General features: G+C 41.2%; 1 protein-coding gene across 35 annotated transcripts in view; it reads right to left on the minus strand.

Moving 5' to 3' along the window:
- The window catches only part of Aak1 (AP2 associated kinase 1), a 159,281-nt gene that overhangs the window by 16,649 nt on the left and 124,989 nt on the right, over positions 1-17,643 (minus strand). For 15 of the 35 annotated variants that reach the window (XM_076567152.1, XM_076567163.1, XM_076567162.1 and 12 more), the window contains 4 exons: positions 4,865-4,966; positions 3,611-3,712; positions 2,141-2,251; positions 563-673 (listed from right to left, as the gene is read on the minus strand). The exons of 4 other annotated variants lie outside the window; for them this stretch is intronic. In XM_076567152.1, the coding sequence (XP_076423267.1) occupies positions 563-673; positions 2,141-2,251; positions 3,611-3,712; positions 4,865-4,966 (426 nt within the window). The remainder of the gene's footprint in view (positions 1-562; positions 674-2,140; positions 2,252-3,610; positions 3,713-4,864; positions 4,967-17,643) is intronic. 16 more of the 35 variants (XM_076567173.1, XM_076567169.1, XM_076567171.1 and 13 more) reach the window with 6 other exon arrangements.

Below are 17,643 nucleotides of genomic sequence, written 5' to 3' on the forward strand. Positions count from 1 at the left end.
AGCCTACCAACAGCAAGCCATCTCCCTATAAAGTACAGATCAATTTCTGCTTTGGGGAGAATTCGTTATTAGGATACTGCAATAAGAACATGCTTTTAAAAATAAATAGGTGATGTGTTTTAGTGTTTTGTGCATGCTCAAATGATTCAATCCACCAAAGAGGAAAAGAATGGTCCATAAAGTCTACTGATGTAGCATACAGCAAAATACCACTGTTAGCTCTCTTGGAAGAACATCTATTACAGATTTTCTAATTATGATAAAAATGTTCAACACTTCTGACATATACCTTCAGGCCTCTACCAACTAGAGAACACTTTCTTTTTGGCTTGACATTTCATAAGTACTAACTCTTCTCTAAATAAACCCTAAATCAATGAGGTTTTAAGCTACATAGATCAGCATCTCCACCTGCCTCTCCTATGGGTCCAGCCTACACTGACTGTCATCACCCAGTGTCCTTCACCAAATGGCGATGCTCCCACCCACCATGCAGGCTAAGGACAGTGTTGTGATGAGAACCGATGTCAAGCTCTTCTCTTTCCTCCAGCCTCTCTCTTACCTTGTGTGTTTTTGGTTATCAGTACAGGAATAGGGTCAAACTCATCTTCTGCCACCTTTTCCGAGCCCTCAGCGGCACCGAAACCTGAGATGAGGTTACTATCTTCTGCAGCTTAATACAGAATGCAAGCACACAAGCAGAAACAACAGAAGAAGAGATTAGCCAAGGAGAGAACAGGAAAGAGGCTCCAAGCCTTCAACTATGAACAATCACTGTTCTGAAAGGTGAAAATACTTATTATTCTGAGTTGAAATAAAAGTAAAGCTGGAAAACACAGGTATATAGAAGTAAAAACTTTTAGAATTTACAATGTTAAGATTTCATAAATGGTTAAGAAATGGGCTCTTAGAAGAATTCTCTACTCTGCAGAAGACAATAATTCCAGTTGTGAAGTTCTCTCTGAAATGTGCACTATCTGTATTGAATTAACAGAGGCCTGACTAACACCACCTCAAACACTAAAAGGCTGGGGCACGGTTCAGTGGCAGAGTGTGCCTTAGCAAGTGCAAGGTCCTGAGTTTGACCCATGACCCAAAACCAACAACGGACGAGAAGTAACCAATATGTACAAGGCAAGCAAAATGCCAAGACTCCCTCTCTGTGAAAAAAGACTTTTAAATAACTCAGAATACTGGGGTACAAAAGACTACCAGCATAAGTTTCTTAGACAACCTTCCTCCCCCATTTTTTTTAGTGGTGGTTGTTCTTTTGTTTTGTTTTGTTTGAGACTACTTATTCTAAATTCTATACCCCCCCCCCAGCAAATGCTAGCTGAGCACTTATTTGGCAGACAATGCTTCTTTATGGTTACACATTGCTACCAACAGACTCCTGCCAGCCATCGGTGTCTATACCGGTAACTTCCTGTGCCAGCTGTAAAACAAACCCAGCTATCATTGCTGCTACCCATGAGCTCATTGTTTTTAGTCATCTCTGGAGGCTTTCTTCTTGAATTTCCTTTGGAAAGGGCTTAACCTGTTCCTTTTCTAATACTCCTTAAACACAGAAATAAGCTTGCCATATGCAAGCAAGCTATCCCCACAACAGACCTCAGGACCCAACCCAAGCTACTCTGCCAGAAAAAGCTCAAACCAGACCATGCCAAGACTAAGAAGTGAAAATGGCAGTTAGAGTGAGAAACTCAGTAATCAATTATGACTCAAAGGCGAAATAATATTCAAAACTTTCACAAGTTCAATTTTTGAGGAATGATTTCTGAGGGTTGTGTTTCTTTACATTCAAAAACCTTGAATCAGATTTGATGAAATGACTTTACTTTCTAAGGTCATATTAATAATCAAGATCGATCAGTTGGCTGACCCGTCTATGTGGTTGCCCCTAAAGGCACGTGGCTCTCCAAGGTAACATGGACCATCTGTATCCTAGTTCTTGTCAGAAAGTGATCTCTGCACCTCTCTGTAGTTGTTAGGGCTTATTAACTACTCAGAGAAGAACTGCAACAGTGGCTAAGGATACAAAGCCATTTTTCCATAGAAATGGACAGCTTGAACACTTTACCGACGAAGATTTTGGTAAGGGAACTCCCCAGGACACATGTGGGCCCAAAAAAGACTTTACCTTTATGAGCGGGGGCAGAGAGTGCCATAGGGGCGAACTCTTCCAGAAGGTCAGCAGTGGGGTTAGAAAGCAGAGCGCAGTCAAGCAGAGAGTCTTCCCCAGGGAGAGAGTCTGAGTCCAGTTACCAGCATCCCCCGCAATGGCGGCATTAAACAGCACACAACAATATTGTGAGGTTACATCTTGACTTTTAAATTATTGTATTTACAGGCCATATGTACAAGCCAAGGTGCAGAAAGAAACATCAAAAGAAACATGTTAAGCTCTCTGAACTTCTAACCACAAAAACATATATCCTAGACTCTATTTGGTAGTAAACATAGATGTAAGATTTTGAGCTCAGGAACTGCTGTTCAAACAAGTTTGTGATTCAAATGTCAATACAACTTAACAACCCAGTTCTCAGCAAATACCATTTGGAAAAAGGACTTTGTAACTAGAGTTTCACTTAACTTTTCCCCACTCAGGAAGAAAGTTACTACTAAGTGAAGTGCTGAAACTCTCAAGAAGGAACCCTCCATGATACTCCCAGGTTGCCATTCAAAATGCCTCTTTCTTATTATTCTTTAAATGTGAATTCTCCTTTGAACATAGTGTATTCTTTCATGTCAAGAATTAGGGGAGGTAAAATTCAGAGATGAAGCATTTGAGCAGGGAGTGTTTCCTGGGAGGAAACATCCAAATGAGTGAAAATAAGAGGAACCACATTGCCTTTGGGGTGATTTTTTTCCCTATAAGCATTAGTTTGTTATCTCCCTAAGGCAGACAATCAGACAATCTTATCAAGGTAATTAGGACTCACTAAAATGAATGCAATCAGATTTGTTTGTGTGTGGCTAATGACTTGTACAAAGACTGAAATTTTCAAGTAAGAGCAAAAGCAATACTGGATCCAAGACCGATTTCAATTCTGCCTAAAGTGAAAGGAAAATCACCTCTAGATGGTGAAGCCCTGATCTAGAAAAGAGTATCAACAGCAGGAGATGAGTTCCATAGATCCAGATGCCAGTACTGCATTCGGTGAAGTGGAGGACATGTCTGCGTAATAGCTGGAAGAATTACAGCAGCCATTTATCTGAGCAGATTTGTGTTAAAGAGGTAGAGGGAACCTGCCACCAGTGAAGATGATCTTTTTTTCTTTTTCTTCCTGGTGTTGGGGATTGATTGATAGTCAAGCACTCTGTCACTGAACTATATCCCCAGGGCTGGGAAAAGAATATCGAATAATAAAATTCTGTAATCAGAGCAAGCCCAGGAGTCACTCTTAAGAAAAACATGGCTCCAAAAAGTACTCAGTTCTTTAGCACAAGGACATACTCAACATCTAGAAGCCAGGCCTGTAAGAACAACTCATAGCATCCATTGTAAAAACAACCAGAATGCAAATAAAAAGAGGTTCACCTGTCACAGGTGGGAAGCCCTGAGGCTACTGCACTAACCAGCTCTGCAGCTACATGGACCCTGACTGACCTGTGCGGTTCGAGGTCACAGACTCCGTCTGAGATGGGAGGCGCTGGGCAACAGGCGGCTCCAGTCCGGGTATGAGACTCTCAACAGCAACATCGGCCTTTTCTTTTGTATCAAGGGTATTAACAGTGGAGAGGAAAGGGTAAGAAAAGGAAGAAGTCAGATGCTGCTCAGGAAAACCCATGGAGGCTTGCTTCCACAAGTCTCGGACAAGCTGCAGAGCACAGCCTGTGACTTATTTCTGCTGCTGCCTAGGCTTCGATGACAGAGCATGCATGTACAAGGCTAACTACCAGGAAAGTGCAATGATCACCAGGTCCTATGAATAAGTGTGGGAGACAAGCAACTTTCAAACAGCAAATTCTTCCATGTCAGAAAAGATCAGCTTCAAGACAGGCAATGGTGGCCCACACCTGTAATCCAACAACTACAGAGGTTAAGACAAGAGGACTTCCATGAGTTTGAGGCCAGCCAGGCTACACAGTGATGCCCTACTTCAAAAAGCCAATGATGACCAAAACAGCTTCATTCAAAATTAGTTTGGGCAATTTTTCCCTTTCAATGGGCCAGACTTGGGGTAAACATCCTCCAATCTAATGCACAACCTTCAAATGTACCCCACCTATCCCATGATGTAGCAGGAAGTGCTCTGCGCATTGTGATATCTCACAAACAGAGGCCTATCTTTCTGTGAGGCCATGGCATTCCTTAGTGCCAGCATTTCTTGTCTAAAGTCTAGTGACTAAACCTTTCAGGAGTCAGTTTATACTTTTTGCTTATATAGCATAAAAAATATTAAGAGTAAAGCAGACCAAGCCATTGCCCTGGTCTATCATGGGGCTGAACTGCTAGGCAGACTTCCTGGTATGGGTATTTGTTACAAGCATTGACCTTTTAAGAAGAATCAGCCTAAGTCTATTAAGTTTAGTGAAGCTCTCAGGGCCAACTAGAAACTGACTGTTTTCACAAAAGTTTTGTTTCCCCATATTCTTCCTTATTCATAAGAAATTTACTGGATAAATCACAGGACATCAGTAAAGACTAGAGTTAGAGGTTGTATACATGGAAAGCAAAAAAAGACACTTCATTTGTACTAGCATAAACAGAGTTAACAGCCTTGACTGCTGGCTTCAAACCATGCACAAGAGCTACAGAGCATCAGGGCACTTCTGCCCTCTACCCCCTCCCCATGCCAGAGTTACCCCACCACCACACACACATATAACAGAAGACTGAAGAAAAAGACAGGGATTTTACCAATCACAGCATCGGAAGTGCTGCCAAAAGGATCTGTCATAGGCAAGAGGTCAGGGAGCAGAAGAGAAGTATCAGGAGATTTGAGTCCCTCAATTAGTTTTTCTAGGTTGGGAAAGAGGTAAAGAAAAGGCAAAAATGCAATGAGATCATAAAACAAGTGGATCATTTACTGTTCCATGAAAACACAGTTTAGGGATCCTCATTTTAAAGGGTCACCATAAAAACAGAAACCATTAGTATCTTGTTAACAATAAGCTTTTCCAGGGCTAGTAAGATGGTTCAGTGGATAAAGATGTTTGCCACCACACATGAAAAACTGAGTTCAGTTCCAGGGACCTACCCAGTAAAAGAGAGAAGAGACTCCTACAAGTGACCTTGAGTTCCATATATGTACTCACATACAACACAAAATAATAAGTAAATAATAAATAAACATAATTTTAAAAATCCCCCCCCCAAGACTTTCCAAATGAGAAGGTTAAAAGGCTACTTCCCCAGGTGAAATGGAACTCAAGGTGAGACCCTTGGGTATGTTTATCCATTGTTTTTATTTGAAGCATAACTTATACAATAACCATCACCAATTTTAAATGTGTACAACATGGTGAATGTTGACAAATTTATACATTCATGTAATCACCACTGAAGTAATGATATAGACCATTTCTAACCCTTTCAGACACCTATATACCTTATAGTAAAGGCTTCCTTTTCACCACAGGTACTGGCAACAACAGGCTTCTCTGTCCATATAGTTTTGCCTTTTCCAGATTCCCATCTCCTCCTACTCTTTTAAATACATGGTCGCATATAGCCCAGGCTGACCTTGAACTTGTTATATAACCAATGATGACAGTGAACTTCTAATCCTTTTCTCTGTCAGTGACCATGTCAGAGGAGCAGCAGGTGGCAATTGAAGTTCAAGGTGTCATCCCACCAGGATGAAAACTCTCTGATGGGTCAATCTCATTTTAAGCAAGGCTATGAGATCACAGACTCCAGAATGTCTTTTGCTTCTGCTGTGCTTTTATGTGTTTGCTGATACAATCTTTCCCTGGTATCTGACCAGTGAATGTGGGAATACCCTCACTGCCTGTAATGTTGTATGTTTATCTCATAAAAATATCCTGATCTATTGGGCATTTTTATCTGTGGATTGTCAAGAAGATGATTCCTCCCTAAAGCTGTACTGTCTAACTGATAAAACAATGTTAGCTTATACAGTTTTAATGAAAAAAATAGACAAAAGGATATGCTTCATAGCTAAGGCCTATGAATTGCACCTAGGAGTTGCTTTTGATCACAGCTCAGGTTTATGATTAAGGAAAGCAACTGATTTCTCCCCAGGAGCCAGGCTGGCTCTAATTCTCTTAATGCTGAAAAGATGTAGTCACAGGTTTTGATGTGCACCATTAGCTGAAACAAAGCTTCAAAATAACTTTAGATTAGACCAGATGCCTTGCTAATGGTTTTTAAGATAAACTATCTCAGAAAAACAATCTATAGTTCCCAAGGACACATAGCTAAGCTGTTTGATTAATTTAGGCTAGAGTCGTAAAACAACCCAATTATTGCTGGCTGATGGGTGATTACTTCCTGGCACCCATTCCTGACTTCAATTTGCTGATATGGGTATGCACCCTGTAGATTCAAAGTTCAGCCGACTGTTTTTTATCTATATAAATGTTGGGTCCAGGTATTTTGCAAGTAACAGGGAGTAGAACACCAGAAAGTAGAACACTGAAGTCTACAAACAAAAGCAACTTTTGTTCAGGGACACCATGGAAAAGAAGGAAATTCTGACTAGTCAGGACTACAGAGAATAAATTGACTCTATAGACCCAAAAAAGGGAGCTGCAGGTTTCTTTTTGTGGTCGGGGGGTGGGGGTGGGGTGGGGTGGGGGTGGGGTCACACACAGGGCAGAAAGTACATTTTGAGATTTAAAGCATCGTGGTGCCACAGTATCTTGGAAATGCCAACTGCAGCTGATGCTAAGAGATTTACAGTACATCAGGAACATTGACTTGAGCCTGAATTAAAGGATTCATGACATTCCAGGCATCCCCATCTCTTGAGACTAAGCACTCTCCAGATACCTCTGAGATCCAAAGAGAATGCAAGATTTACAACTTCTGATTATAGGGTGTTAGTTCAAAATGTTTACATAGTTGTGAGTTAGTTTGACTTGCCTTTACCCTGCCTGGGAGAATACAGGGCAAAAGGTCTAGGCGGCCAATACACTCAGAAGTATAGGTTACAAATACATAATTTTCTCATTTTCTTGGGCTCTTCAGAAGTTTAGGTTTGTGATTCCTTTAAAAATTCCTTATAAGATACTTCTCAAGATAGATAATAAAGTAATTGATTCTTTCTTTGCCGCCTGCCAACAAAAGGGTTGATTGAGAAAATGTGCTTCTTGCTTACTCATGATCTGTTATTCTGTGACAAGCTGCTTAGATGTACTGCATGTGAGCTGTCGGGATAACTCTGTTTTTAATCTTGTTAGGGAGATTAAAAAAAACCATGTCTTTACCTATAATCATTCACTGGAGAAATGAAATATAACCCCTTGTATTGCCTGAAAGATTTTGTTGGGGTATATAAGCAGTGGAGGGAGAGAGAACAAGGAAGAACAACATGAGAGGAGAATAACCCATCAGGAGAGTGTGTGAGTGTCTTTTTTCCCCACCGCCCACCCCAGATAGAAAAATCTTAGCTATGCCGACACTGTGGATTTCCCTTCTAGCCCTGTGCTGCTTAGAGGCTGGCACTCCAGGCTGCAATACCTACCTCTACCTCTTCAGTGCTGGGATTATAGGTACTACATGGTGGTAGACTGAACCCAGAACCTCAAACATGCTAGGTAAGCACTCTACCATGTGAGCTAAATTCCAACCTCCAGATTTTCAATTTTATTTTTTGCTGTTGTTGTTTAGTGCTGTAATAATAATAATAATATTGTAATAATAATCCTTCTGTACATAGGTAAGGCCTCAAGGTCTTTGCTCCAGAATGTCTCTTGCTACTGTTGTGCCTTTACATGTCTGCCACTACCATTTTTCTCTGGTATCTGGCAGGGTGTGAATGGGTGTTGGGGGATCCCCACTGCCTTTAATATGGTGTGATTACTTCATGGAAATATCCTGTTCTACTGGGCATTTTTACCTGTGGATTATTATGAAGATAATTTCTTCTTAAGCTGTACTGTTTAATTGAAGTAATAATTTTATACAATAATAATGTTAGTATAAACAGAAATTTGATGATTAAAGATTTTTAATAAATATAGTAAGGGATTATGATAGAGGTTAGTTTAGTGGGAAAATTAATATAGGTGAAGATAGGATATAGCACTGCCCTGCTCCTGATGAAGCAGAGGCTGCAGAGAATAGAAAATAAGAACAAGGAAGTGTCATGCAGCTAGGACTTACTGGTTTCTCTTGAGGAGTCATATAGACTGTGGCTTAGTTTAATGATTAAGAAAAACAGTTGTGTCCCAGAGGGTAGGCTAGCTCAAGTTCTTTTAATCTTAATATTGGGAGATGTATTCATGGGTTTTGGTGTGCATCATAGCAAAAACAAAGCTTTAAATAATGACAAGGTTAGATTAAGATGTTTTTGTTAATGGCTTTGAGGTACAAAACCTTGGGGAACAATTTAAAGTTTAGAAAGGCACATAATTGAATTAGGGACTTGTTGAGGTCAAGAAACAAGAACAAAGATAGCCCTGTTATTATTAGCTGATGTGCCTTTCTTGCTAGGATGGGTTGGTGATCAAAGGTGATGATTAATTCCTTGTACCCATTTCTGTCCTCAGCTTCCTGATATAAAAAACTGTTGATGAGTGGGTATGCACCCTGAGGATTTAAAATAGATCTGACTGATGGTTTTCATATATAAAAGTTTAGATTTGTGATTATTTTAAGATTTTTTTTAATAAGATTACCTTTTGAGATAAATAATAAAGTGATTGATCCTTTCTTTGTAACTGCAAAATGCAGCCTGCCAGTAAACAACTGGTTGAGAAAAATACCTTCCTTCTTGCTTATACTTTGTTAATATATAACAAGCTGCTTAGACATGCATGTATGTGGGTTCTTGGGAATAATTTGTTTTTCACCTGTAATACATAAAATGTTTAATCATGTAAGGGATATAGAAAAATGATGTTTTTTTACTTGTATTCATTGTAATTGTTCACTTGAAAAATAGAATGTAACTGCACTGTAATTTTTATATTGCTTGAAAGATTTTATTGGGGTACATAAGCTGTAAGGAAAAAATTAATGACACACAGAAGGGAAACACCTGGCTAGAATTAAGAAAAGAGAGATGATAGAAAGACCCTGAAAGTGTGTGTGTATGTGTGTGTGCATGTTTCCCTTTCTCACTGGCCCCAGAGAGTTAAGTTTTGCCCCATTCACCAGCCCCAGTGAATTAAGTTTTACTCCCTTAGATAGAAAAGTCAAAGTGAGTGATTAGTTCACTGACTCTCTGGCTCCCCTCAACTCCTGAGCTGCTGAAGACTGGCCCTCACAGCAGCAGGTCTCTATGCAGTCCTGACTGTCCCATAACTTGCTATGTAGACAAGGCTAGCCTCAAACTCACAGAGATCTGCCTGCCTGTTTCCCAACTGTACTGATTAGAGGTATTTGCGACCACACCTGGCTCAGATTTTCTGATCTGAAAATAGAACCATGCAGCCTCACTTGAGTTGGAGTTCCTTTTCTTTTCTTTCTTCCTTTCTTTCTTTCTTTCGTTTTTTTTTTTTATTTTTTATTTTTTATTTTTTTTTATTTTTTTTTTTTGGTTTTTTGAGACAGGGTTTCTCTGTGGAGCTTTGCACCTTTCCTGGAACTTTGTAGACCAGATTGGCCTCGAACTCACAGAGCTCCACCTGCCTCTGCCTCCGAGTGCTGGGATTAAAGGCGTGCATCACCACCGCCCGTCGGAGTTCCTTTTCTTAACACAATACTGACAACCTTCCACGTTGCAGTCTAGACAGTGGCTACCATTTGCACTGAGTGTAGATATGCCAGTTTTGACCCAGGTCCCAGTTGACAGACATTTGGTTTTGTTCTATTATTCCTTTGTTTACATTTGCAAAAGTATATATTCTTTGCCCTTACTGGACTTAGTTTTCAATTTTTAATTTAAATTTGCACTTAGAAACAGCTTATATTTCAACAAGAAAACCAATCAGGCCTCAGGTAAGAACCTTCACCACTGTCCTGCTGCCTGCTGCCTGACTTACCTATGGGTTATGGAACAAGTACTTGGAAACTCCTCACTCGAACATTAAGAGTAAGGTAAAAGCCCAGTATCTTGCTTTTGTTTGTGCCTGTTTTACTTTGGGTCAGTCTTATTAGCTCGGAACATATGCATACTAATCATTGAATGAGTGCCTATCTAAAATTAGTGAGACAAGGTTGATTAGCCCTAAATTTACCTAATCTACTTCATCCTATTTCAGGGCTGAGGCACAGATATAACAATAGTTTAGGTATTTTACTGTCAGCTTTTACAAAGTCCTGTTAAAATTCCAGAAAAGGCTCCTAGACGGCTCTCTATTCATTGTCCTGAACCTGCAGTTCCCATAGATTCCAGAAACAGAGATCACCTCACAATGAGATCACTCCTAAATGGTAGCAATTACTCCACAATGTAAACTGAGGCTGTACCTCTCCTCACCCAAGCAGGAATGACTACCCAAGTACTAGAGATAGTGAGCAGCCAGACTACAGTTTGGCCAAGTCTTCTGGCTGGGCACATTCTCATCCTACTCCAGTGTTTCCTCTTTCTGGATCTAAGGCTCATGTCAATATCCTGACGCTGGGCTGGAAAACCCAACCTCTACCTTCCCAACAAGGACTCAGTGACTCAAATTGAGTGGCAGGATCTAATTTCTTGGGGATGTCATCCACTGCCCACTCCCCACCCCCAACTTCTGGCCTAGGATTTTGGTTACAGCTTCATCTTAGGAGATTCTCTTAAGCCTGAAGATGAATTACTGCTGACATTTGGGCAAAGAAATCAAAAGATGTCGGCATCTACATTTGTCACACTGGGTTACTTAAAGGTGACAATATGCACACATCAAGACAACTTCCAAAGCCACTCCTCAGCCCTGAGACATCAATAGCCCTCTATTTATCCTCAAATTAGTAAAGGTAAGGCAGTAACCTGAAACAAAGAAATGGTCACAGGAAGAAGGGGATTTAGGGCCTGTACTTCTGTTGCAGAAGGAGTAAGGCTACATAAATTATGACTTACTGAGATAAACTAAAATTAAAATGTTTGAGAAAAAGGTAACAGCTTAAAGTTCAAGTATACACATAAAACATTTGACTGGATTCACAGTCTTCTAGGCCTTTGGAAATTGAAGGAAGCAATAAACAAATAACACATTCACTAAAGACAGGAACTAGCTTCAGAGACTATGGCTGAAGCACTAACCCTGCTCAACTCAAGCAGAAGAATCCACTTCAGAGTCACAGCAAGATGATGACTACATGGCACACAAAAAACCTTGTCAACAAGTGGGAAGTGAATCTATCATCTCTAGAGAATGCAAAGCACAAATGTCTCTGAATTACATGACAATGTATTACATTTCTCACTTATACCTGATTAAAGAATAAAACAGGAGCTTGAAAGCAGGGGATGGGAAAAAACAGAAAACTAACAAAGAGCAAAGGTACCATGCTGTGGGTATCTTTCTGTATGCTGTAAATATGTGTTGCTCTGAATGGTTGATAAATGAAGCTGCATTGCCTATGGCAAGGCAGCTTAGAGAAAGGTGGAAATCCAAGCAGATAGGCAGGAAGAGAAAGGAGAGGCAGAGGAGATTCCATCCCATTGTCCAGGGAGCAGCATGTAATGGCACACAGGTAATGCCACGGCAACGTGGCAACTTACAGATTAATAGAAATGGGTTAAGTTACAAGAGCTAGCTAGCGAGAAGCCTGCCATATGGCATGCAATTGGTAATTAATATAAGACTCTGAGTAATTATTTTATAAGCTGCCACCAGACAGCTGGGGCTTGGTAAGACCGGAGGAACTTGGCACCGTGGGGCCTGGGTAGGACTGGAAAAACCTTCCAACTACAGTACCATCACTAGTGTTATACTATACAAGGCATTTTATTTTAGGAAACAACACTAAATATCTTTCACAATACTAGTTAAAATAGATGATTCACATAAAAAATAGCATGCCTTTGGTTGGAACAGCAGTTTGGGGCTTATTCCCCCAGCCTACTCCTAAAAAGCCCTTCCATTTAAAAAACAAAACAAAAACAAAAATTTTCCATTTAATTTGGACTGGTCAGATGGCTCAGCAAGTAAGGGCATCTGCCTTTGCGGGGGTTGGGGGGGGGAGATACAGCTTGACCACACAGCTTAGGGGTCCAGACACAGCTTCTGTGACGGATTTATTGATAGGCAATACTCGGATCCAGGAAAGTCCATAAGCTGACTCCACACAAGGATGGGCCAGCATCTAAGGAGAAGTACCTGACATCCCAAACATTCTAACTGTTAAGATTAGATAAGATCTCCAGATGTCCCCTTTTACAGATACCCCTAGACAAATGTCAGCCAATCAGGGTCCTGAACCCTGGAAATTCCTGAACCCTGGAAATACCCTCACCCCAACCTCTGTCATGATAAAAAAAAAAAAAAAAATCACCCCTCGTGCTTGAATAAAGGCTCTTTGCTTTTATTCAAATATGGGATTGGGTCTCTGTGATGGTCTTTTTGGGGTCCCCGTGATCTGGGCATAACACCTTCAAATCTGACGACAAGCCACATGGCAGAAGGAGAGAAGCGACTCTTTTCAGCCGACCACCGACCTCCACAGAATGCACCGTGGCCCATGTGCCTCCACTCCTACCCAAACTCCACACTCCAAGTTTCTGACTAGAATTCAGAAAAGTATATTTGAAGGTAAAAATAAATATGTGTGTGACTGGGCAGTGGTGGCACACGCCTTTAATCCCAGCACTCAGGAGTCAGAGGCAGGTGGATCTCTGAGTTTGAAGCCAGTCTGGTCTACAGAGTGAGTTCCAGAACAGCCAGGGCTACACAGAGGAAACCCTGCCGGGGGTGGGGGGTGGGGGGTTGTATATTCAGGTTTTCTGATGAAATATAAAAGGGTAGGATGGGACAAACTGCTAATTTTTAGGAGTCTTGTTTTCTGACCAAACCTGAAAATGCAGGCTATAAACACAGATAATTTGCATGGTCATTGCTGTGTGGGAATACTCAGATGTTAGCAATGAGAGAGTCAGAAGGGGCAGAACAACACCATGCGTAAAAGCAGACATGAGCGCACACACCACCTTCTGCACTAGGTGGGTGGTATGCACAGAAGGGCTGCTGCATTCCCCAGGACTCTCACTATGAGGGAGGGTCCTCACTCAGGCACCAGGTACCCTCACAACACAAGGAGGTAATAAATCCTTCACAAACCAGTCTAAGTTACATAATCAAAACAGCTTCCTAACATGAGACTGGGATATTTTATGATTTGTGCTCTTTTCCTTAAAAAAAAAAAAAAAAATCAAAAGAAGCCAGGTGGCGGTGCTGCATGCCTTTAATCCCAGCACTGGGGAGGCAGAGGAAGCTGGTGTAGTGGTTTGAAAGAAAATGGCCCCCATAGGAAGTGATACTATTAGGAGGTGTGGCTTTGTTAGAGTGGGTGTGGCCTTGTTGGAGGAAGTGTGTCACTGTGGAGATATGCTTTGAGGTCTCCTATGCTCAAGCTATGTTCAATGTAGTACAGACTGGCTGCCTGCAGATCAGGATGTAGAACTATCAGCTCCTTCTCCAGCATCATGTCTGTATGCTATCATGCTTCCTATCATGATGATAATGGATTAAACCTCTGAAACTGTAAACTAGCTTCAATTTAATGTTTTCCTTTTGTAAGAGTTGCTATGGTCATTATGTCTCTTCACAGAAATAGAAACCCTAACTAGGACAGCTGGTGTGGTAGTCATACCCATGACCCTAGCACTTGGAACAGAGCACTTGAGAGGCAGAGGCAGGGAACTGTCAGTGTAAGTAAGGCCAGTGTGGGTTTGAAGAGCTCCAGGCCAGGCAGGACTACATGTGAGCCTGTGTCAAATGAAGATTCTGACTGTTTCAATATAAACCTGAAGATCGGAACATACCAATCTACCAAACATGCTCAAAAGACAGGTTATTATGAATCTCAGTTAAAAAAAATGATATGGCAGCTACAGTGAGCGGTGTGACTGAACTGTCCCCATATCTCCAACATTTGCATCCTTGGTCCCCAGTTGGTGGCTGTTTGGGCATGCTTAGGACAGGCGGTCTTGTTGGAGGAAATATGTCACTGGGGATGGTCTTGGAGGTTTCAAAAGACTCTTACCATTTGCTCTGTTTCCCGTCTGTGGTTTGAGATGTGAGTGCCCAGCTCTCAGTGTCTAGTTCTAGTTGCCATGCCTGCCTGCTGCCATGCTTCCCTGCCTTAACAGTGTTGGACTCTGACCCTCTGGAACTGTAAGCGCAAAATAAGCTCTTTCTTCTATACGTTGCCTTGATCATGATGTTTTATCACAGCAACAACAAAGTAATTAATACAGCTTTGTGGCTTTTGAAATGTGTGACTTGTTGGACATGGAGCAAACAAGTAAGACTTATAATAAGAAATGCTGTTTTTAGATTTCAGTCACTCTATGAAATGAAATACCAACTACCCTGATGCAATCACTACACACTGTATGAATGAACTGAAATGTCATGCTGAACCCAGTCAATAAATGTGACTACTATCCACCAATTCATACTAAAAATAGAGCCAGGCATGGTGATGCATGCCTGTAGGCTCGGCCCTTGGGAAGTAGAGGAAGGAGGCTCAAAAATTCAACGCCAGCTTGGGTTACAGAAATCTGCCTCAAAAATAAATAAATAAATAAAAAGCAAAAATAAAACTAGAAAATAAAATCTAGTCACTCTAAACAGTTCCTGAGAGAACAGACAGTAAATTGCCTGCAGCATCATCGAGTCAGAATCAGAACAAGCGTCACTTCCATTCGAATTCCACTTAGAGAACTACAACTGTAGGAAGACTGTCTCTAGAATAAGGCACTTACAATGAGTGGCCTTGAGCTTGTCAATATCACAAGGCAGGAGTTGGAAATGAAGAAGATATAAGGCCAAAAGGGGCGAAGACTGCCCATTCTGACACCCAGCTCCACTTGCCTGTTTTTTTCAAGAAGATGGTGGAGGGCCATACAACTAAGAAGGACTTTCAAAAGTCCTCCAACTCTATGAAGTACCACTTGTGGGGCAGCTAACATGTACTGCTCTGATCTGGTAGAGCTCTGGGATCAAGAGCTCAGAGTTGAAGAGGAATTGTCAAAATTGTTTTCCCAAAGCTGCGTGCACTGCAGGAAAGTATGTAAGAGGAATGGCACAGTCTCCCTGAAAGATAGTGTGACAGTTTCTCAAAACTTAAAAACAGACTTACCATATGACCCGGCAAAAAGAAGAAAGCACTGTCACAAAGAGATACCTGCTGATGTTCACAGCAGCATCATTCACAGAGGGAAGCAGCCCAAGTGTCCATCAAAGGAAAACTGGACAAGCAGCATGTGGTCTTCCACACAGTGGAACACTAACTTTAGAAGTGAAGGAAATTGTGAATTTGAGGCCAGCCTGGTCTACAGAGCGAGTTCCAGGACAGCCAGGGCTACACAGAGAAATCCTGTCTTGAATAAACAAAGAAAGAAAAAACAAAAAAAAAGACATTTTCATATACACAACACGGTTAAACCGTGATTGTGAAAAGCCAAAGTAAGCCACAAAAGTTCAAATACTGTAGGCTTCTCCTTTTATGGGGTTCCTAGAGCTGTCAAACCCATAGATGGAGAGTAGAGTAGTATGCTGCAACAGGGAAATAAATCACTGCTCAGGGGACACAGGCTCTCAGTCATTCAAGTAGAAAAAGAATGTGAGGGAACAGCCAAAAAATTTAAATGTGCTTAATGCTACTGAACTATACACTAAAACACTGGAAATTTTTACCTAAATTTAAAAGTAAAGTGGTGAAAAAACAACTAATTAAAAATCTGTTCACCTATTTTCAGGAAAAAATATTCTGTTTCATGGTATTTAGACTCTGAACCATCCATACTCAGATCTTCCCTAATAGATTGGCAGTGGTACCCGAGCATCAGTGAGGCACTGTCAGGTCACAAGCCATGTGACAGCTGGGTAAACTCACAGATGACCGTGACTCTTTAAAATGTGTTTTATGGTACTGTGATGGTTTGAAAAAAAAAAATAGTGCCCAAAGGAAGTGACACTATTAAGAGGTGTGACTTTGTTGAAGTAGATAATGGCCTTGTTGGAGGAAGTATGTCACTGTGGAGGCGGGCTTTGAGGTCTCACATATGCTCAAGCTATGCCCAGTGTCTCAGACCACTTCCTGTTGCCTGTGAGTCAAGATATAAGAACTCTCAGCTCCTTCTCCAGCACCATGTCTGCCTGCACACTGCCTTGCTTCCCACCATGATGATAATGGACTGAACCTCTGAACTGTAAGTGAGCCACCTCAATTAAATGTTTTCCTTTATTAGAGTTGCCATGGCCATGCTGTCTCTTCACAGCAATAAAAACCCTAACTAAGATGGGTACTTTGGAAAATAAAAGAAATCCTACAAGCAAACCACAATTCTCTAATGCCCTTTCACCCACAGCCTGACAATTCATAACCAGGAAGTCTATTTCAGTGGCTCTCAGTTGAGTGAACGTTAAAGGTTACAAAAGTAAGCAAGAGAAAAATATGACTTCATAACTAAGCTTGCCCCATTGGGAATCTAGACCTAGAATTGAGGTCAGAATAGCATTTCTCATCTTTACAGTAAGCTGAAGTTACACAGCAATTCCAAATACAGTTTCCATAGACCCTCTTTCCTATTTCCAAAGGAAATGTTACTATTTTAAGCTTCTAGGATATAGAGACTGAATTCAAGTGATCAGATCACAGTCATCTAGTACTATTTGGGCATGGTAATAACCCAGGCTTTTAAGCTCAAATCCACTCTTATAACTCCCTAACTGACATCTTTAGTCAAAGGTTTTACTGATCCCAAGTTACAAAACCCAAGGACAAAAGCAATGCCTATGACTTGGGGGATTTGACAAGGAAGAGGAAGGTCTCACTTGCTGCCTCACAGGGAAAGACTTGACTTGATGTCACCACTACCCACCACTCGGGAGATCTATAAGATCAAGAAGGATTATAGATTACATGTTGAAACCTTTTAGAAGGAAAGTCACTCAAAAGGTATAGCCTCTATCCACTAAGATTGTTAGATTCTTTTTTTTTTAAATATTTATTTATTTATTATGTATACAGTATTCTGTCTACGTGTATGCTAACAGGCCAGAAGAGGTCACTAGATTGAATTATGGATGGTTGTGAGCCACCATGTGGTTGCTGGGAACTGAACTCAGGACCTCTGGAAGAGCAGACAGTGGTCTTAACCACTGAGCCATCTCTCCAGCCCAGATTCCTAGATTCTTACCACGGGACTGATAACTGTGAAAGATAAGCAAACATCCTCCAAGCCCCCAGCAGGCCTGGTATCTAAAGTGGGCTGGAGGAGTAACCAACAGTGAGCACCTGCAGTTGGTTCAGATGACAGACACTGAACATGAGCGCACTGCACACTTCAATTGCTAAAAGAGGGCCTTGATGAAGAATGAGGTAACTAGATGTGCTACTGGAGGGCAAGAAGGATG

Source organism: Peromyscus maniculatus, chromosome 3 (genome assembly GCF_049852395.1).
Source record: "Peromyscus maniculatus bairdii isolate BWxNUB_F1_BW_parent chromosome 3, HU_Pman_BW_mat_3.1, whole genome shotgun sequence".
Taxonomy (NCBI): Eukaryota; Metazoa; Chordata; class Mammalia; order Rodentia; family Cricetidae; genus Peromyscus; species Peromyscus maniculatus.